This window comes from Symphalangus syndactylus, chromosome 4 (assembly GCF_028878055.3).
Source record: "Symphalangus syndactylus isolate Jambi chromosome 4, NHGRI_mSymSyn1-v2.1_pri, whole genome shotgun sequence".
In the NCBI taxonomy this organism is placed as follows: Eukaryota; Metazoa; Chordata; class Mammalia; order Primates; family Hylobatidae; genus Symphalangus; species Symphalangus syndactylus.
In genome coordinates this window covers 42,941,638-42,962,831 of record NC_072426.2, presented here as the reverse complement: position 1 = coordinate 42,962,831, position 21,194 = coordinate 42,941,638, and the positions used below count along the sequence as shown (strand labels likewise).

Sequence of the window (21,194 nt, the reverse complement as noted above, 5' to 3'; positions counted from 1 at the left end):
AGATCCTTTAACTACCTTAGGTTCATAAACTATAATAAGAACTAATGTTTGTATATCACTTTGGAGTTTACAAGCCATTTTTCTTTAATCCCAACAACCCTGTAAGGTTGGTAGATCAGGTAGAAATCACTCACCAAAAGTTGAGACAAAAGCTGTATTATTGCTATGTCTCCAAAACAAAGTTTCAAGATTAGGGATGAAATTGTATTCTTTCAAAAGGAAAGATGTTTAATTCCTCTGGTTTTTCAGGCTGCTATGGAGTTAATGAATTCGTTCCACTCTTAATTTTTAAATCTGTGACTGCCAAAAAAGACATGCAACTAGCCAAAAGAGGCATAGGGGAAATCTTTGCAAAACCACATTTCATACAATTTCTCTACGTTTCCATCAAATCCTGTAATGAGAAAAAAACTGTATGTTCTAGTGTTCTGGGACAAATTCTAAAAATAAGCTAGCTAAGGCACCACTGCACAAGACATACTTCAGGTAGGTCCAGGAATTCTTTTATGGATAACTTAAAGTAACATTGTACCAAAGTAAAAATATGTAATAGTGAAGCAATTCACTATTACATAGGGACACTAGAGACACTAGAAGTGTCTCTGCATATAGATCACTATACCAAGTGTCAGCTGTCTCCCAGCCCCTTGACTGTTTGCTTACCTCCAGAGGCACAACAACAGATGGTTTCTTTTTCAGCTCCTCACATTTTCTTTTCTTACAGATCTGATGGCTGTTCTTTCTGTTCTTGCAGTAAGTACATTCACCACAGTTGGTCTTCTGCTGGCAGGGTTCACAGACCCCACATCGCTTTCTTTTCTTCTTTTCCAAAGTGGGTAGCAAAGTGGTATAGGAAGAAGAGGAGGTACTGACCATTGGCACTGGCATAGTCATCACTGTGGTGTTGACAACATGAACTGTGCTGGTTACACTGACCTGGGAGCTCCCTCTGTCTAATTTGCTAGGACCAGCCTGCGAGAGTTGGGCCACACCCAGTGAAGCATGGAAGAGTCCTCTCTCAGGGGCTAATGGGAACTCCTGAGTGTTAGCTGGCAGGAAGCTTATATGAACCTGCTTCTCATTTTCTACATTGCTTATAGCCATTACTGGAGGTAATGAATTCTTCTCTGAGTTTGATGATGATTGAGGAGTGTGTCCTGAGCCCAAAGGCAAAATCTGTATAGCACCCTGGACTGCAAGTCCATATGAGACAGTGCTTTGGGGCTCAGGCCATTTGGAAGGAGCATTAAAGGTAGCAATTGGATTTGGAGGAACAGGAAGGAAGACAGGCAAGTCTGGGACAACACTCCCACTCATACCAAGAGTTTCTTGTTGGTCTAAAATAGTACCAAAGACCTCTCCTTGGACTGGAATAGCACCAGGAATCTCTGGTAGATCTGGGGTCTCACCCAGGGCCTCACCATGGACTGGGTCAGCACCAGGAAGTTCCCATTGATGTGGGATAGCACCAAAGGCCTGTCCTAGGAAAGAGGTGGTATCAGAAACTTCCTGTTGATTTGCAGTAGCTTTGAAGGCCTCTTGATGATCTGGTTTAGCACCAAGGGTCGCTTGTTTTGAGCCCGCCATGAGGAATTTTATTACAGAGGTAGGAGATGTAGACCCACCAAGAGCCAAGCAGTTTCTAAGGTTCAAGTCAGGTATAACCTTATTAAGACTGGAGGTGGGGTAGCAATCATGTTCACTTTTAATGGGATCCAGGTAAGAATCAGATAACTTAAGAGATTCTACTCGTGAACCCAACTCTTCTAACTGAATGCTGGGGTTTCCTTGAGAGGTAACTTTGGGGGTTGCTCTTTGGGGGAAAGGAGCACACACTGTGTCCTGAGCAAACATTTTTGGGGAACCACTGGTATCATTCAATGTCTCTTCAGAGAATAGTCCTTCACCACAGCGTGTCCCTTCCAGTGGCCCAAGAAGGATCTCAGCTGCAGGGCCACTGTGGGTAGGGATATTGATCTTGGAATCCTCAACTCTTTGGGACCAAGACTGAGTTGTCTCTTGGCTCTTACCTTTAAGTAAAGAGGGATTTTGTACACCAATTAGAGTCTCTATATCAGGAAGGACTTGGGTGCCTTGCATTGGAACCGAATCATTTTCTGAGTGCTTTACTCCCAAATCAGGGAGTATCTTATAATCACAATCATGTTGCTTTTCTAAACCCTTAGAAAGTGGAACCTTTTTGGATTTGGCTATGACCAGTGGGGGTTGGGAGAGTCGCCTGCTAAGAGAGGTGCTTCGTAGCGCCATTGTAAACCCATTGCAGGTTAAGGATTCTGGGTTCTGAAAAAGAACCTCAGTCCTATCCGAATTCATGCGTGCTGCTCCAGCTCTTGTCAGAAGGCTTCTGACTGGCATGGGTGGTTTAGGTTCTGTTTTTTTCTTAACATCTCTTTCTTGAATTAATTGCTTTAATTTTCCAGGGCTTAAAGTCTTGACTGATGCCACATTTTTGTTGGCTCCCTTGGTTGTCTTTCGTAGTTGGCTGTTTTTCTTTTTTTTGTTTACATCTTCCTTCCTGACTAATCTGGAAGGTCTTGCATGGCGGGATCGAGACATAGCTACAGAGTAGGAAAAAATGAAAGGGCACAGGAAACAGAGTCATTGGTCCTTTGGAAAGTCTCACTTCTGAGGAGAATCTGGATGCACTGCTCTTCAGCTCAGTCACACAAGGTTTTGGTCTGAAATAACAACACAAAACATTGAAGTGAGTCTTTTTCCTGTGCATTCCCCTATTTGAAATAGAATATTCACTACTAATTGTTTTATTTTATTTTTTTTGAGACAGGGTCTCATTCTGTTGCCCAGGCTGGAGTGCAGAGGCATGATCACAGCTCACCACAGCCTGGACCTACCCAGGCTCAAGCAATCTTCCCACTTCAGCCCCCCAAGTAGCTAGAACTGCAGGCTCACACCATCACACCTGGCTAATTTTTGTATTTTTTGTAGAGACATGTTTTCGCCATGTTGCCCTGGCTAGTCTCTAACTGGGCTCAAGCCATCCACCCACCTTGGCCTCCCCTAGTGCTGGGATTACAGGTGTGAACCAGCATGCCCGGCTACTTAAAAGTAAGGGCCAGGAGCAGTGGTTCATGCCTGTGATCCCAGCATTTTAGGAGACTGAGGCAGGAAGATGACTTGAGGCCAGGAGTTCAAGACCAGTTTGGCCAACATAGGCAGACTCCAACTCATAAAAATAAAAACAGTGGCCAGGCGCAGTGGCTCAAGCCTGTAATCCCAGCACTTTGGGAGGCCAAGGCAGGTGGATCATGAGGTCAGGAGTTCGAGACCAGCCTGGCCAACATGGTGAAACCCCATCTCTACTAAAAATACAAAAATTGCCAGGCGCAGTATCTCACGCCTGTAATCCTAGCACTTTGGGAGGCCAAGGTGGTCAGGAGTTTCAGAATAGCCAGGCCAAAAAAAAAAAAAAAAATTAGCTGGGTGTGGTGGTGCACATCTTTAATCTCAACTACGCAGGAGGCTGAGGCAGGAGAATCAATTGAATCCAGGAGGCAGAGGTTGCAGTGAGCCGAGATTGCGCCATTGCACTCCAGCCTGGGTGACAGAGTGAGACTCCATCTCAAAAAATAAAATGAAATAAAATAAAATAACAGGGCTGGGCATAGTGGCTCATGCCTGTAATCCCAGCACTTTGGGAGGCCGAGGTGCGGGGGTCACCTGAGATCAGAAGTTCGATACCAGCCTGGCCAACGTGGCAAAACCCTATCTCTACTAAAATACAAAAATTAGCCGAGCGTGGTGGCAGGCGCCTGTAATCCTAGCTACTCAGGAGGCTAAGGCAGGAGAATCTCTTGAACCCGGGAGCCGGAGGTTGCAGTGAGCTGAGATTGCACCATTGCACTCCAGCCTAGGCGACACAGCGAGACTCCATCTCAGAAAAATAATAATAAAATAAAATAAAATAATAAAAATAGAAAATGACAAAAATTTAAAAATAATTAGGCCAGGGGCGGTGGCTCACACCTGTAATCCCAGCACTCTGGAAGGCTGAGGCGGGCGGATCATGAGGTCAGGAGATCGAGACCATCCTGCCTAAGACGGTGAAACCCCATCTCTACTAAAAATACAAAAAAAAAAAGTTAGCTGGGCATGGTGGCGGGTGCCTGTAGTCCCAGCTACACATGAGGCTGAGGCAGGAGAATGGTGTGAACCCGGGAGGCGGAGGTTGCAGTGAGCCAAGATTGCGCCAAAGCACTCCAGCCTGGGTGACAGAGCGAGACTCCGTCTCAAAAAAAAAAAAAATTAAAAATAATTAAAATCATGGAACTGAGAATTGTTTACTGCAAAAGAAAAATATAATCAACACAGAAAGTACTAAAGTATCCCAAGCGAATTAATGCGGGGACGGAAAACCAAATATCTGATGTTCTCACTTATCAGGTACTCATGGACATAAAGATGGCCATAATAGACACTGGGGACTACTAAAGAAGGAGGGAGGGATGGCGACAAGGGTTGAAAAACTATCCGGTACTGGCTGGGCATGGTGGCTAATGCCTGTAATCCCAGCACTTTGGGAGGCCAAGGCAGGTGGATCACCTGAGGTCAGGAGTTTGAGACCAGCCTGGCCAACATGGTGAAACCCCGTCTCTACTAAAAATACAAAAATTAGCCAGACATGGTAGCAGGCACCTGTAATCCCAGCTACTTGGGAGGCTGAGGCAGGAGAATCACTTGAACCCAGGAGGCAGAGGTTGCAGTGAGCTGAGATCGCACCATGGCACTCCAGCCTAGGTGACAGAGCAAGACTCCATCTCAAAAAAAAAAAAGAAAAAAAAAGAAAAACTATTGGGTACTATGTTCACTACCTGGGTGACAGGACCCGTTGCACCCCAAACCACAGTATCACACAATATTCCCATGTGACAAACCTGCACATGTACCCCCTGAACCTAAAAGAGTTGAAATTATTTAAAAAAAGAAAAGAAAAAATACTAAAGTATCCTTTAAACCTTAGATTCACTAGAAAGCTTCTTTAATTGCTTCAACAAATGATTTAAGTTGATGAAGTTCCTCAAATAAGGTAAGCATGGGGTTTTCTCTACATTAGAAACCACACCCCTTATAGTTTCATGCATTTTTAATTTATTTATTTGTTATTATTATTTTTTTGAAACAGGTCTCCCTGTTGCCCAGGCTGCAGTGCAGTGACATGATCATACCTCACTGTAACCTTGAACTCCTGGCCCCAAGCAATCCTCCCCACCTTCCAAAGTGCGGAGATTACAGGTGTAAACCAGCATGCCTAGCCATTATATGTGTTTTAAAGCTTAAATCCCAATCTTTACAAAAATTATCTCTTTCCTGAGCACATCCCTATGCAGGGAGAAGTATCATCTGTTTGACAGTAAAGCTGGTTAAACCAGAGGAAGAAGAGGCTTATATAAGGTAAGAAACTGGCTGGGCGTGGTGGCTCACACCTGTAATCCCAGCACTTTGGGATGCCCAGGCGGGCAGATCACAAGGTCAGGAGATCGAGACCATCCTGGCTAACACGGTGAAACCCCATCTCTACTAAAAATACAAAAAATATTAGCCGGGCGTGGTGGCGGGCGCCCGTAGTCCCAGCTACTCGGGAAGCTGAGGCAGGAGAATGGCGTGAACCCAGGAGGCGGAGCTTGCAGTGAGCCGAGATTGCGCCACTGCACTCAAGCCTGGGCGACAGAGCTAGACTCCATCTCAAAAAAAAAAAAAAAAAAGAAAGAAACTCTCCTCCCTGGAGATCCAACAGTATTCCTACCACATTCCAATTAACAATCCACAAATTTTGAGCTTTTCACATGCACACCAAAACAGCATAAAATCTCAGGGGACAGTATTGACAATTTAGGTTACAAATAAGACTCACAGGTCCAATACATCTGTTGAGTATCTGCTATGTCTAAGGAAGGCATTGTGGTGGACACTGCCCAAACCCAGAAATATCCTTTTCTTTCTCCTGACTCAATCCAAAGGCTGCTGGTTCTAAAATCCCTTCTACAAGATCCCACAAGTCTTTTTCTTTTTCTTTTTTTTTTTTGAGACAGGGTCTCACTGTCACCTGGACTGGAGTGCAGTAGTGCTAACTCAGCTCACTACAGCCTCAATCTACTGGGCTCAAGCAATCCTCCCACCTCAGCTGCCCAAATAGCTGGGACCACAGGCATGTGCCACCACGCCAGTCTAAATATTTAATTTTTGTGGAGATGGAGTCTCGCCACTTGACTTTGGGTTTTGACCCGGGTCTTTTCAGATTGCCTACCCAGACCCAAAATAAGATGAAGCTCTAAGCAAAAGCAAAGCTCACTATAGTAGGATATCAACAGTCTCTCTCAAGATCACAGAATCGGCTTGGTGCTGTGGCTCAAGCCTGTAATCCCAGCACTTTGGGAGGCTGAGGCAGACAGATCACCTAAGGTCAGGAGTTCGAGACCAGCCTGGCCAACATGGTGAAACCCTGTCTCTACTAAAAATACAAAAAGTAGCTGGGCATGGTGGTGGGTGCCTGTAATCCCAACTACTTGGGAGGCTGAGGCATGAGAATCGCTTGAACCCAGGAGGTGGAGGTTGCAGGGAGCCAAGATCACGCCATTGCACTCCAGCCTGGGTGACAAGAGTGAAATGGCATCTCAAAAAAAAAAAAAAAAATTAAGAAAAGGCTGGGCACAGTGGCTCACGCCTGTAATCCCAGCACTTTGGGAGGCCGAGGTGGGTGGATCACCTGAGGTCGGGAGTTCGAGACCAGCCTGACCAACATGGAGAAATTCTGTCTCTACTAAAAATACAAAATTAGCCAGGCATGGTGGTGCATGCCTGTAATCCCACCTACTCGGGAGGCTGAGGCAGGAGAATCGCTTGAACCCGGGAGACGGAAGTTGCGGTGAGCCAAGATCGCGCCACTGCCCTCCAGCCTCCGTCTCATGGTGTAGGAACTCCGTTTCATGGTGTAGGAAAATGGTTGTGGGTAACCATTTGTTCTCATTGTGAGAACCATGTGTTCTCACGAATCGTCTCAACTGACAACTAGTCTTAATTTTCTGTTGTCACAGTCTTGATTCTATGATTTTTTTTTTAATTTTTAAGACGGAGTTTCTTATTGCCTAGGCTGGATGGAGTTCAATGGCACGATCTTGGCATGTTGAGCAGGCTGGTCTCCAATTCCTGACCTCAGGTAATCTACCCGCCTCAGCCTCCCAACGTCTGAAAAAAATTAAAAATAGATTAAAAAAAAAAACCCCGGCCAGGCACAGTGGCTCATGCCTGTAATCCCAGCACTATTGGAGGCGGAGATGGGTGGATCACCTGAGGTCGGGAGTTTGAGACCGGCGTGACCAACATGGAGAAACCCCGTCTATACTAAAAATACAAAATTAGCCGGGCGTGGTGGTACATGCCTGTAATCCCAGCTACTTGGGAGGCTGAGGCAGGAAAATCACTTGAACCCTCCCGAGTTCAATCTGTTTAAAAATTACTGATCTGACCCAGGTAATCCTAGGACCCACTGGTTAGTTTCATGTCTAGAGATGATCTCACATCAAAAAGTCCTGGGTTTGAATCTGTGATCGCCAGCTCTGTGTCCTTCAAAGAACTACTTAACTGAGTCCATGTTCCTTCATCTAAAATGAGGTAGTTTTGAGGTTTCAATGGGCTCCCACAGGAAAAACCCAGTGGCACTGGTTTCATCCTTGTGGTATCTGTGGTTTGAGTGTCAGGGGACATGGGTAGCAGAATAAAAAGATGGACGTTGGAAGTAGGCTGACCTGGGTTCAGTTTTCAGTTCATAAATATTAGTAGATTGTGACAAGTTTCTTGGTATCTTTATACCTATGTTTATTCATGTTTAATACAAAAGAAAACCTAATAGTATTGACCCCATTGGGTTATCATGAGAATAAAATGAAATAATATGTGTAAAGGCTTAGCACAGGGCTGGCGCATGATAGGTGTTTCATAAATAGGAGCCAAAAAAAAAAAAAGGCTGTTTGCAACTCTAAAATATGAAAAAAAAGAGAGAGAAAATAAGTGGTAGTTATGATTATTATGGAACCAGTTTAATCCAGAGTTTGCTATATTCTCCAGAACAAGATCTCCTTTTGGTTCTGTTCCCACCTTACACACTACATAGGTTACACACATAAGAGTTCCCAGAGCACATTACATTTAGTCAATGTAATGTGTCTTTAAGACTTTTAAAATAGACATTAGTGATAACATCAAATACACAAAAAATAACATTTTGATAAATTTGTACTAAATACAAACACTAGGCCAGAGAATACTTCACTTGAATTCTTGGCATCTAAGCTTACTGCTTTCCCTTCTTCCAAAAAAAAAAAAAAAAATTTGGCTTGCAGTAATTCAGTCTTTGGCTGTGAAAAACTGAAGGATATTTTCTCCAAAGACCACTGCTTTTTGTACAAGATTTTCAGAAAACAAGACATTCCAATTCCAATTTCCAAAAAGTCAACAAATACCTTCATCAGGATGCATTTTCATTACAAAAAGCAATTCATTTTAATCTCTTGAAATTCAACGGTATCATTAAAAGCATGCTTTCTCTTGTATCTAGATTATACTGCTAAAAAATTATAAGGAGTATATAATCTAGTCATTGCAATCAGCCACAAAAATTAAAATTCATATATGTAAGCAAGTAATCCGGGTATGCCAGAGGGTGTCATGGGATCTGCTTTGAAAATGGTTTACAAATTGATTTCTGTCTCTCCTATATTCTTTCATATTTTTAAATTGAAGTGCTTTAGAAATTCAGACTTGTAATTAAGATAATCTTTATCATTCAAACCCTATCTCCTAAAAAACAGCCTGTCAAGGAAATAGAAACGTATGAACAACGTGGATTGTGAAGATGTGGCCTCTTTAAATGGTAACAGCCTTTTTATGAGATCATGAAAGAGGCCAATGACCCCTGAAAAACCCAACTGCAGGGGAGAAAACCACTGGGTGCCACCCAGCCAAAGAATCAGAGACAACCAGAAACAAAATAAGGACTCCCACAAGACCCTGATTTTTATCACTCATGCCTCCACTATTGAAACATAAACTTCTTTTGTGACAAACTAAGTTGTCCCAAGAGCCGAACTCACGGAGTAGGAGCAGTAAGCTTATCCTGAAATTTGTGGAGGCAGGGGGAAGACAATGTAGTCCACTCCATTAAATAGGTCTACATTTAAATATGGAATTACCTAAAAGACCTCCAGAAATTAATTTCTTTTTTGTAAACATTATTAAATACTCTACTTCCATTTTTAGTTCTTCTGTCATGGAGTATTCAATTCATACAAAAATGTGTGTGTCCCTCTGTGTGCATATATATATATATATATATATATTTTTTTTTTTTTTAAACAGGATCTTGCTCTGTCACTCAGGTATATCAAGGCTCACTGTAGCCTTGACCTCCTGGGCTTAAGTGATCCTCCCACCTCAGCTTCCCAAGTAGCTGGCACTACAGGCACGTGCCACCACACCAGGCTAATTTTTTCTTTCTTTTGTAAAGACAGGATGGTCTCACTATGCTGCCCAGGCCACTCTCAAACTCCTAGCTTCAAGTCATCTGCCCTCCTGAGCCTCTTAAAGTGCTAGGACTACAGGTGTGGGCCACTATGTCCAGCAAAAATGTGTATTTTCAAATAAATACTCAGATCCTACCACTCAGATGAACTAAAATATTACCAGCAGTCAAATCTCCCCTGTGTACACTCTTCCCTAATTCTACTTCCATTTTTCATTTCTGATAAAAACTGATATTTCAATGCTTCTCAATATCAGGTTTGTTTTGTTTTTTTGAGACAGGTCTTGCTCTGTCGCCCAGGCTGGAGTGCAGTGCTGTGATCATCACTAACTATGCCTTAAACTCTTAGACTCAGGTGATCCTCCCATCTCAGCCACCCCGGTAGTGGGAATCACAAGCACAGGCCACCATGCCTGGCTAAGTTCTTTTTATTTTTTGTAGAGATGAGGATCAAGGGTGATCTCACTATGTTGCCCAGACTGGTCTTGAACTCCTAGCCTCAAGTCATCCTCCTGCCTCAGCCTCCCAGAACACTGGGATTACAGGCATGAGAAAGTTACTTTTATTCTAATCTGGAATGTCTTCAAGAGTCAGTGAAAGTGCATGATAACATGATATGAGAAGAAAATAAGACTGGAGACCCTGTTATTAAGCATATATCATTGGCCCAAGAAGGGAATCATGTGCAATTAATGGACACCATACTATGAGTTCTTACTGTCATGGAAGGGAAAAAAAAAAACCATTTATAGGATGTAAAACATTACTCAATCAACAGATCTTTTCACCAGAGAGCACCAAGACCCCCTAAACAACAGAACATTTTTTTGGCCAGGCGTGATGGCTCACACCTATAATCCTAGCAATTTGGGAAGCTGAGGCAGGTGGATCACTTGAGGTCAGGAGTTCGAGACCAGCCTGGCCAACATGGTGAATCCCCATCTCTACTAAAAATACAAAAATTAGCCGGGCATGGTAGCGCATGCCTGTAATCCTAGCTACTAGGGAAGCTGAGGAAGGAGAATCACTTGAACCCAGGAGATGAAGGTTGCTGTGAGCGGAGATCACACCACTACACTCCACCCTGGGCGACAAAGTGAGACTCTGAAAAAGAAAAAAAAAATAGAACATTTTTCCCCCTAAAATGTCTTTGTGACAAGGGAACTACAGAGTATGCAATCCAAAATTATAGGCCAGGAGATAATAACCCAACTAAATTTTTAAAATAATTACCTTGTTTAGAGAATGAAAAGCTGGCTTCTTAAAGTGTAAGGGTTTTCTGTAGAGAACTGGCGGGTGCGGTGGTTCTCGCCTGTAATCTAAGCATTTTGGGAGGCTGAGGCAGGCGGATCACCTCAGGTCAGGAGTTTGAGACCAACCTGGCCAACATAGTAAAACCCCATCTCTACTAAAAATACAAAAATTAGCCAGGTGTGGTGGCACACGCCTGTAATCCCAGCTACTTGGGAGGCTGAGGCAGGAGAATTGCTTGAACCCTGGAGGCAGAGGTTGCAGTAAGCCAAGATCACGCCACTGCACTCTAGCCTGGGAGACAGAGCGAGACTCCGTCTCAAAAAACAAAAAAGCCAGTATTGACAGCAACATGTCAGAAAGATCCTCTTCCCACCTATATCCGTCTTTTTTGTGGATTCCCCCAAAATCCTCCTGGCAAAAATGCTTGACTGATGTAACGATCCAGCCTGCAGGTTAAATTAAAGTCATATTTCAATTCTTCCCACTACCAGCAGTGGCCAAAAACGTGGTATTTGCACACATAGAGCTAGTTGCAAGAGACTGATTTCATAGTCCCTCCATTCAGCTCCACAGAACTTAAAGGTTCTTGCACTTGGCGGAGAAAAACAAGATTTAAAACATTTTTTTAAAAAGGCAGCACCTGGCTCAGTTTCCTCCAGCAACTAAGTTCTACCTCGAAAGGAAGAGTAGGCAGGCAACTGCTTGCTGTTCCTAGATAGTTTTCTACCACAGGAAGTGTGAGAGCCCTCGGCACATGTAAAAGCTGTTCAGGGAAACTCACTAGAATGCCAGCACAGTTAGTCAATGGCTCCTTCCATATGTAAAACACCCCTCTGCCCTGCAGAGAGGAAGGGGGAAAAAAGGGGGGAAAAGGGCCAAGAAAAGGGAAGGGAGACGTTAGAATGGACATAGAACGGTCCTTCCGAAGACAAGAAAGACATAAAACACATCAGGAGGAAGTAGAAGAAAAAGCATGAGAAGGAAGAAAATGCCCAAAAAGAAAACAAAAAAGGCCAAAAACGAAAGAAGGGGAAGAAATTTACAGTCAAAAATTACTTATAGTAAAAACTGAGGAAGGGGTTCGACATCTATAGTAATAAAGTTAGAATATAAAAAGGCAACTGGAATCAAAAGGCCGAAAACTAAAAGACCAAGGGGAGAGGGGAAATCAAGTGTGCAGGAAAGATACGGACGCTCAGAAGGTGGGGGAGGGGAGACAAATCAGATGGGAGAAGGAAGAGAAACAAAGGGCAGGGACAGTGGAGACCCAACCCTCCCACCCATCCATTCTGGAAGACCAGCCCGGAGAGCGATAGTTAACTCTCATTAAAATGGAAAGTGGCAGTCCCAGAGTTGTAAGCCTGGACTCCTCATCTTTGCAAAGAGAAAAGGACACTGTCTGCCATTTCTTGTATATCTTGATTCTGAAATTTAATTGAAACTACAACTTAGCTTTAAAGACAGAGAGACTGACAAACTAATTAAAATCCCTTAATTGGGGAAAAGGGGGACCCGTATGACCAATACCGATAAAATCGGGAAACACACCAAAAGCCACCTAAGTCTTTTGATTCTTGGTTTGATTCACCTAAGTCTTTTGGTTGTTAATTCACACCAATCTCCTTATTTCCGTACCTATCTACATGTTCCCCTGCCCCTGGTTTAATTGTAGTCATAAATTCCTAATATGCTCCAAATAACTGTTGCCCTAACTGGTTAAGAAGCGCCTTTTCCATATTTTTTCGTATCCTGAGGCCTAACTAAACCATTGCTTTTATTTTACTTTATATTGGGGGTGGGGATGCCGAGCACACTCAGGTCCAGGGGAGACCTGGGGCTGCTGCTGTACAGCGCCGCTCTTCCAGTGGCGCGCGCGGCTCACCCTGCCGGCCCAAGGCTGTGTACCTAATCCTGTTCTCTCTCCAAGGTCTTGCAGCTCTTTTCAAACATTTCTTCAAAAACCGGTCATTACTAGGACATATTGTGCAGCTCGTTTAGTGCCCAAGAGTGGAACTGGGGCGGAGGAGAAGAGGCACCCTAAGAGACGTATGCAGAAAGGTTGGTTAATTTGGGAGAGGGAGGAGTTGGGGACGCGGGAAAGACTCCGAGGCTGAAGCTTTAAGTGTTCTTTTGGAGACACTTTAGTTTTTGGTGGATCAGAAATGCCCAGCGTGGGTTTCTCGTTCACGTGGAAAGGTTACCAGCGTCGGCCAGTCCCTTCCAGACCACTTCTTGTAGAATATATAAGAGCCTGGGGCGAGCGAGGGGGGACCGGAGCGGGGGAGAGGGAGGGAGGGAAGCACAGAGAGAGAGGGAGAGCATTTTTTCTCTGGGGGCGGTAGGTTGCGCGGCCGCCTCCTCGCCCAAGGGCGAGGACCAGGCCCCTCACGTGCTGCACGACCAGCCCCAGCACCCAGCTCCGCACACCTCCCACCCTCGGGGCCCGCTCCGGGATCCCGCCAGACGGGGACTGATGGGATCGCAAGGCCAGCGCATCCAGCGACCCAGTGGTGCTCATAAATGAGTTTCTTAAATGCCATTTTGACAGAACACACTCTACTCCCTATTCCCTTCCTCGCTGATCCTTACAACCCCCAGCCAACTCCTAGCAAGACTGCACCACTGCCTCCACTCCAAACGTTTCATCCCTGGAGCTGCCGTCCCAAAACTCTCGGGGAGACAGGGGCCAAAGCGTTTCCCTACCAACCTGTCTCTCATATAAATATGGGGGGGAGGGAGAAAACTTGTTTAGGGGGTACACTTGAGCACGGGACAGCCCGGGCTCCCCACTCACAACTTGCACAGACTCTAGCCTCTCCTCACCCCGGGGCGCCCCGACCTCCGACTCCCCAAAGGGGCCGGGGAACCGCTGGCACATTCAGCTATCTCCCCCAGGCCACACTTGCCCTCCCCCAGCCCCGCTTCCAGCGCAGCCCGGGGTCAGAGCCCCAGGCGCCCCCGCTGCCCCCCACCCGGCGCTGTGGCGGGGCCTCCGGGGCGGGTGGCCGATACCTCCGGCCGGGGGCATTGTTTACCTCCGGCAACAAAAGCGCCCCAAGCGTCCCGGGGTGGGGGGTCGAGGCGGGGTACGAGCCCACCCCTGCGGCCGCGGGAGAGCCAAGGACGCAGAGCCCCGGCCACGTCCAGCCCGCTTCGAGCGCCGCCTCCCGGACCCCCCTTGGGCCTCGGCGTCGGAGTCCTCGCTCCCCACACCCCTGCCCTCTGCCCCGGCCCCAACTTACCGCTGGCCGGATCACACTCCCAGGGCAGCGCACGGCCCCCAGCTCCAAGCCTGCACCAGCCCTCGGGCAAACTTTCCAACTCGCGCCGATCCACACAACTTTGGAGCCCGGGGCCCCGGAGGGCGCGAGGGGCGCGGGCGGGTCGGGGAGGACGCCTACCGGCTCCCAGCACAGTCAAGGCCCGAGCCCCCGAGGTGAGGAGTCGGTTCCCAAAGGTCCACAGTGGAGAGGCAGGTAGGGCTGCATGACTTGGGCGGGGCAGGGGGGTGTCCCGGGGGGCAGACCCGGGAGTAGAGGGGCCAGCGGCTGCGCGCACAAAGCGGCGCCGGAGCAGACTGCGCGGCCACTCCCCGCCAGGTCAGCCCCCCGGAGCAGCAGTGTCTCCCCAGGACAGACCTCAGGGAGTGAAGCTGGGGCTCTGCCTTCGCTGGACCCTGCACAGTTGAGCGAGAGACAAAACGCGAGCTGGATTTACCCAAACTGGAGCTGGAATCCCTCCTCGACTCCCTCTCGACCCCCTCCCCCTCCCCCTCGTTCTCCACCTCTCTCAACTTCTCTGTCTCCGAAGAAGACGTAGAGAGGTGTCAAGATTTTGTCATTAACTTTTTTCCCAGGGGAGCTCTAGAAAAAGTTTTTAGGATCTCTAAATTGCATGTTTATAAATGTATGAAGAAGGTGCCAGGTCAGAGATGACACCATTGAGCAATATCTAGGTCGCCAGCAACGGAAAACCGCCCTCAACACCAAAGAGAGAAACCAGATGAGGGCTGTGTTCCCTGACTCTGGGCTGGATGTCTGCAAAGGTCATATAATATTTCTGTTAGTTATTTGGCCCTGGACTTCAGTGGTGGTCGTATTCACTTTATGAATGAAGAAATGAAAGGGCAGGAAGAGCTAAGTTTTCCGAATTAGGAGGAATAACCAGTGGCATTACGCCAGAATTAAGACTGACTAGGGCATCTGAATTTTTCTCTAAGTGTTTGATAGCTATTGCTTCTTCCAGCAGTCATGACGCAGACAAGGGAATCCAGGACTTTAATGGGGTCACTGTGGTAAGGAAAATGCTGTTCATGGAATCTTCATTCCTTCCAGGTCAAACTTCAAGTGAAGAGAAAGGATTCAGTCCCTCATTGCCTTTCACACCATTCTATCCCCATTCTGCACTTAGATTTTATTCTTATACACATAAGCATAACCAGGCTGCTCTGGGAAAGATTCCTAAACTTTTAACCTTCCTCACTGATTGATTCATACAAATGTATTCTTGCACTATAATGTAGGCATACAAGGATGAATAAAATTTGCCTCCTACACAGAAGGAACAGAGATTACAGGCTGGCAGAGCAAACTGATGACTGCACTCGTGTTTTCAATGGCATAATCAAAGTATCTTGGCTGCATAAAATCAGAAATGTGGCATTTGAAATAAAATTTTTTTTTTTTTTGAGGCGGAGTTTCGCTCGTTGCCCAGGCTGGAGTGCAATGGCGTGATATCGGCTTACTGCAACCTCTGCTCCTGGGTTCAAGCGATTCTCCTGCCTCAGGCTCCTGAGTACTTGGGCTTACAGGTGTGCACCACCACACCCAGCTATGTTGTTATTATTATTATTATTTTTGGAAGAGATGGGGTTTCACCTTGTTGGTCAGGCTAGTCTCGAACTCCTGACCTCAGGTGATCTGCCTGCCTTGGCTTCCCAAAGTGCTGGGATTACACGCGTGAGCCACCACACCAGGCCTGAAATAAATCTTATATGACCCGTTGATGGTGTAGTGGTTAGCATAGCTGCCTTCCGTGAAATAAATCTTATGGACAAAAATTGACCTTGTGAGTCAATGCTTCAAAAAGGTTACTTGTTAAAACCTTGTTAGAAACATTCTACCTAGATAAAAAGAAAGGAATGCAGGGAGAGTTTGACTTATAAAACTTGATTTTCAAGGCTGGGCACACACCTGTAATCCTAACACTTTGAGAGGCTGGGGCAGGAGGACTGTTTGAGCCCAGGAGTTTCAGGTTGCAGTGAGCTTTGGTAAAGCCACTGCATTCCAGCCTGAGTGACAGGGCAAGACACCGTCTCAGAAAAAATCCTGACTTTCAGGTGGGCGTAACAGTGCACACCATCCCAGCTACTCAGGAGGCTGAGGCAAGAGGATGGCTTGAGCCCAAGAGTTTGAGGCCATCCTGGGCAACCATAGCAAGACCCATCTCCCTGTCCCCCAAAAAAGGAAAAGGAAAAATCCAACATAATGTAATTTTCATGAAGAACAAAAGGAAAAGGACTATCATAAAATAGAAATATCCTGGCTTTTGTCAATTAACTGGATTAACTTTAAAAGGTATTGAAATAGGAAAATCATACAACTACATAGAATGATGTCCATGGTAACACTCATTCCCCTTGAGTCCCTACTTAGTGCCAGACACAGTTCCAAACTTGGGGAAACAAAAGTGAGCAAAAGGAAACCTCCGTCCTCGTAGAGCTTGCATTCCATCGTGTTGTAGGAGTCGGAGCACAGAAAATAAAGAGAATAAATGAGCAGAATATATAGTGTATCAGATAGTGATAGCACCGGGATAAAGTGGGGGGAAAAGGCAGGGAAGGGGACAGGGAATGCTGGGGAAGATTGCAATTAAAAAAAAAAAATAGCCAGGTGCGGTGGCTCACGCCTGTAATCCCAGCACTTTGGGAGGCCAAGCCAGGCAGATCAAGGTCAAGAGATCAAGACCATCCTGACCAACATGTTGAAACCCAGTCTCTACTAAAAATACAAAAATTACCTGGGCGTGGTCACGCGCACCAGCAGTCCCAGCTACTCAGGAGGCTGAGGCAGGAGAATTGCTTGAACCCAGGAGGCAGAGGTTGCAGTGAGCCAAGATGGCACCACTGCACTCCAGCCTATAGCCTGGTGACAAAGCACGACTCCATCTCAAAACACACACACACAAAATACACAAGGCTCAGGGCTCGGTGGCTCATGCCTGTAATTTCATCACTTAGGGAGGCAGATGGGGGAGGATCACTTGAACGCAGGAGATGGAGACCAGCCTGGGCAACATAGCGAAATCTCTACTAAAAATATAAAAATTAGCCAGGCATGGTGGTGCATGCCTGTTTTCCCAGCTACTCCGGAAGCTGAGATGGGAGAATCGCCTGAGTCTGCGAGGCGGTTGCAGTGAGCCAAGATCACACCACTTGCATTTCAGCCTGGAGGAAAGATCAAGACCCTGTCTCAAAACAAACAAACAAACAAACAAAAAACCCAATGAATGCTTCTAAAAGGATTCTAAGTGCGTGTGTGCTTCTAAAATAATTGTGTGTGTGTGTGTGTGTGTGTTTTGTTTTTTGGGTTTTTTTTTTAGATGGAGTCTTGCTCCATCGCCCAGGCTGGAGTGCAGTGGCCCGATCTCGGCTCACTGCAACCTTCGCCTCCCAGGTTCAAGCAATTCTGCTTTAGCCTCCTGAATAGCTGGGACTAAAGGCATGCACCACCACGCGTGGCTAATTTGTGTTTTTTTTTTTTTTTTTGAGAAGGAGTCTTGCTCTTTCACCCAGGCTGGAGTGCAGTGGCGCGATCTTGGCTCATAATTTGTGTTTTTTTAAGCAGAGATGGGGGTTTCACCTTGTTGGTCAGGCTGGTCTCGAACTCCTGACCTCAGGTGATCCACCTGCTTCAGCCTCCCAAAGAGCCAACGCGCCTGGCCTGTTTGTTTTTGAGAGGGAGTCTCAGTCGCCCAGGCTGGAGTGCAGTAGTGCAATCTTGTCCCACTGCAACCTTCCTCCCAAGTTCAAGCGATTCTTGTATCTCAGCCTCCCAAGCAGCTGTGATTACAGGCATGAGCCACTGCCCCTGACCAGGATTGTAATTTTGAATTCAGCAATCAAGGAAGACCACATTGAGTAGATCTGAAAAAAGCAAGGGAGGAAGCTGGAGGAAGATTGCAGGCTTAGGAAAAAGCAAGTGCAAAGGCTCTGAAGGCTGAATTGAGTCTGTGTCAATAAAACATTTTCATTATGTTTCACAATGGTGAAAAACTGGAAACCATCTAAATGTCCATCAAAAAAGGAAAGGTCCCTCCCACTGGCCAAGTCTGGGACAATTTCGAGTTTGGGAAAGACAGTTATCTTGGAGAAACAAATTGAGAGTCATCAGCTTGTAGGTGATATTAAAAACCACTTCGGCACCCAGCAACCTGATCGGGTTCATCTGTCAGGAAAGGGGCCAGATGTTTCCATAAAGTCTAAAAGGCCGAACAAGTGATGGGAAATTAAACAATAACATGAGGTGTCTACCCAGGGAGAAGAAAATAAAGTGCAATTCTTTCCAGACCTCAATAACAAAGAATAAATGTTGCCGGGCGCGGTGGCTCACGCTTGTAATCCCAGCACTTTGGGAGGCCGAGGCGGGCGGATCATGAGGTCAGGAGATCGAGACCACGGTGAAACCCCGTCTCTACTAAAAATACAAAAAAAAATTAGCCGGGAGTGGTGGCGGGCGCCTGTAGTCCCAGCTACTCGGAGAGGCTGAGGCAGGAGAATGGCGTGAACCCCGGGAGGCGGAGCTTGCAGTGAGCCGAGATTGCGCCACCGCACTCCAGCCTGGGCGACAGAGCGAGACTCCGTCTCAAAAAAAAAAAAAAAAAAAAAGAATAAATGTTTAGGCAATTTTCCACTATCTTTATAATTAACTTACCCCATTTTCTCCCCCAAGTAACAGCAAGAATTCTTTGTCTTTTTTCCAGTCAGCTCTTTTAAAAAGAGGTATGAAAATTACGTCATAAGGGTATTGGAACTGCACTTATCTAACTCTTCCAAACCTAACTCAAGTTCCCTCTACAGTTATTTCTCATTTTACTATTGCTCTATCTCTAAAACATCTTAGCTACTCCGCTTACTAAATTATCTTGGTTAGTGACCTGGCAGAGGTGGAAATTATATATATAATATAGCATAACCTCCTCAAACACACATATACATACAGAGATTCTTTTTTTTATTATTAATTTTGCATACAAAAACAATAAACATTTTCTAAAAATACATACAAACAAAAAGATGCGTATCAAACATATTAGGAAGGTTGCACATGGGAAGTCGGGGAATAGAAATGGGGGTGGGAGTTAAAATAAATGAGAAAGGGACTTTATATGGATCAGTGATAATAACTCAATCCTCTATTTGACAAAGAAGAGGGAGAAGGAAGAGGAAGAAAAAGAAAGTGGGATAAAGGATCAGAAAGGGAGGAAAATAGAAAAAATTAGAGTATGACTCCAGGGTAGACCTGTTTTGTTGTCACTGAGTTGGTTGGTTGGTTTGTCTGTTGTATTCTTCATGTTTCGCCAAGTTGGCCAGACTGGTCTCGAACTCCTAGCCCGAAGTGATCAACCCGCCTCACCCCCCAGAGTGCCGGGACCACAGGCGTGAGCCACCACGTCCAGCCCCCACATTGCTTCTGGCCTCCGTGGTAGACCTCCCAGACGGAGCGGCCAGGCAGAGGAGCTCCTCACTTCTACCCAGACATGGGGCGGCCGGGCAGAGGAGCTCCTAACTTCCCAGACGGGGCGGCCAGGCAGAGACGCTCCTCACTTCTTCCCCGACGATAGGTGGCCGGGCAGAGGCGCTCCTCACTTCCCAGACGATGGGTGGCCGGGCAGAGGCGATCCTCACCTCCCAGACGATGGGTGGCCGGGCAGAGGTGCTCCTCACTTCCCAGACGATGGGTGGCCGGGCAGAGGCGATCCTCACCTCCCAGACGATGGGTGGCCGGGCAGAGGCACTCCTCACTTCCCAGATGGGGCGGCCGGGCAGAGGCGCTCCTCACCTCCCAGACGATGGGTGGCCGGGCAGAGGCACTCCTCACCTCCCAGACGATGGGTGGCCGGGCAGAGGCGCTCCTCACCTCCCAGACGATGGGTGGCCAGGCAGAGGCGCTCCTCACCTCCCAGACGAGGCAGCTGGGCAGAGGCGCTCCTCGCTTCTTCCCAGACGGGGCGGCCGGGCAGAGGCGCTCCTCACTTCTTCCCGGACGGGGCGGCCGGGCAGAGGCGCTCCTCACTTCTTCCCGGACGGGGCGGCCGGGCAGAGGCGCTCCTCACTTCTTCCCGGACGGGGCGCCCGGGTAGAGGCGCTCCTCACTTCTTCCCGGACGGGGCGGCCGGGCAGAGGCACTCCTCACTTCCCAGATGGGGTGGCCGGGCAAAGGCGCTCCTCACTTCCCAGACGGGGTGGCCGGGCAGAGGCGCTCCTCACTTCCCAGACGGTGGGTGGCCGGGCAGAGGCGCTCCTCACTTCCCAGACGATGGGTGGCCGGGCAGAGGCGCTCCTCACTTCTTCCCGGACGGGGCGGCCGGGCAGAGGCGCTCCTCACTTCCCAGATGGGGCGGCCGGGCAGAGGCGCTCCTCACTTCCCAGACGATGGGTGGCCGGGCAGAGGCGCTCCTCACCTCCCAGACGATGGGTGGCCGGGCAGAGGCGCTGCTCACTTCCCAGACGATGGGTGGCCGGGCAGAGGCACTCCTCACTTCCCAGACGGGGCAGCCGGGCAGAGGCGCTCCTCACCTCCCAGATGGGGCGGCCGGGCAGAGGTGCTCCTCACTTCTTCCCGGATGGGGCGGCCGGGCAGAGGCGCTCCTCACTTCTTCCCCGACGGGGCGCCCGGGCAGAGGCGCTCCTCATTTCTTCCCAGACGGGGCGGCCGGGCAGAGGCGCTCCTCACTTCCCAGACGGGGCGGCCGGGCAGAGGCGCTCCTCACTTCTTCCCAGACGGGGCGCCCAGGCAGAGGCGCTCCTCACTTCTTCCCGGACGGGGCGGCCGGGCAGAGGCGCTCCTCACTTCCCAGACGGGGTGGCCGGGCAGAGGCGCTCCTCACTTCCCAGACGATGGGTGGCCGGGCAGAGGCGCTCCTCACTTCCCAGACGGGGCGGCCGGGCAGAGGCGCTCCTCACTTCCCAGACGATGGGTGGCCGGGCAGAGGCGCTCCTCACTTCCCAGACGGGGCGGCCAGGCAGAGGCGCTCCTCACTTCCCAGACGGGGTGGCCGGGCAGAGGCGCTCCTCACTTCCCAGACGGGGTGGCCGGGCAGAGGCGCTCCTCACTTCCCAGACGATGGGTGGCCGGGCAGAGGCGCTCCTCACTTCCCAGACGGGGCG

At 47.9% G+C, this 21,194-nt stretch overlaps 1 protein-coding gene across 4 annotated transcripts in view; it reads right to left on the bottom strand.

Annotated features, from left to right (window-relative positions):
• The window catches only part of TET1 (tet methylcytosine dioxygenase 1), a 147,265-nt gene extending 132,810 nt beyond the window's left edge, over nucleotides 1-14,455 (bottom strand). For all 4 annotated transcript variants that reach the window (XM_055274474.2, XM_055274476.2, XM_055274480.2 and 1 more), the window contains exons 1-2: nucleotides 14,050-14,455; nucleotides 664-2,699 (exon numbers count right to left, since the gene is read on the bottom strand). In XM_055274474.2, coding sequence (XP_055130449.1) covers nucleotides 664-2,577 — 1,914 coding nt within the window. In that variant the 5' untranslated portion in view covers nucleotides 2,578-2,699; nucleotides 14,050-14,455. The remainder of the gene's footprint in view (nucleotides 1-663; nucleotides 2,700-14,049) is intronic.
• Nucleotides 14,456-21,194: the final 6,739 nt, after the last annotated feature.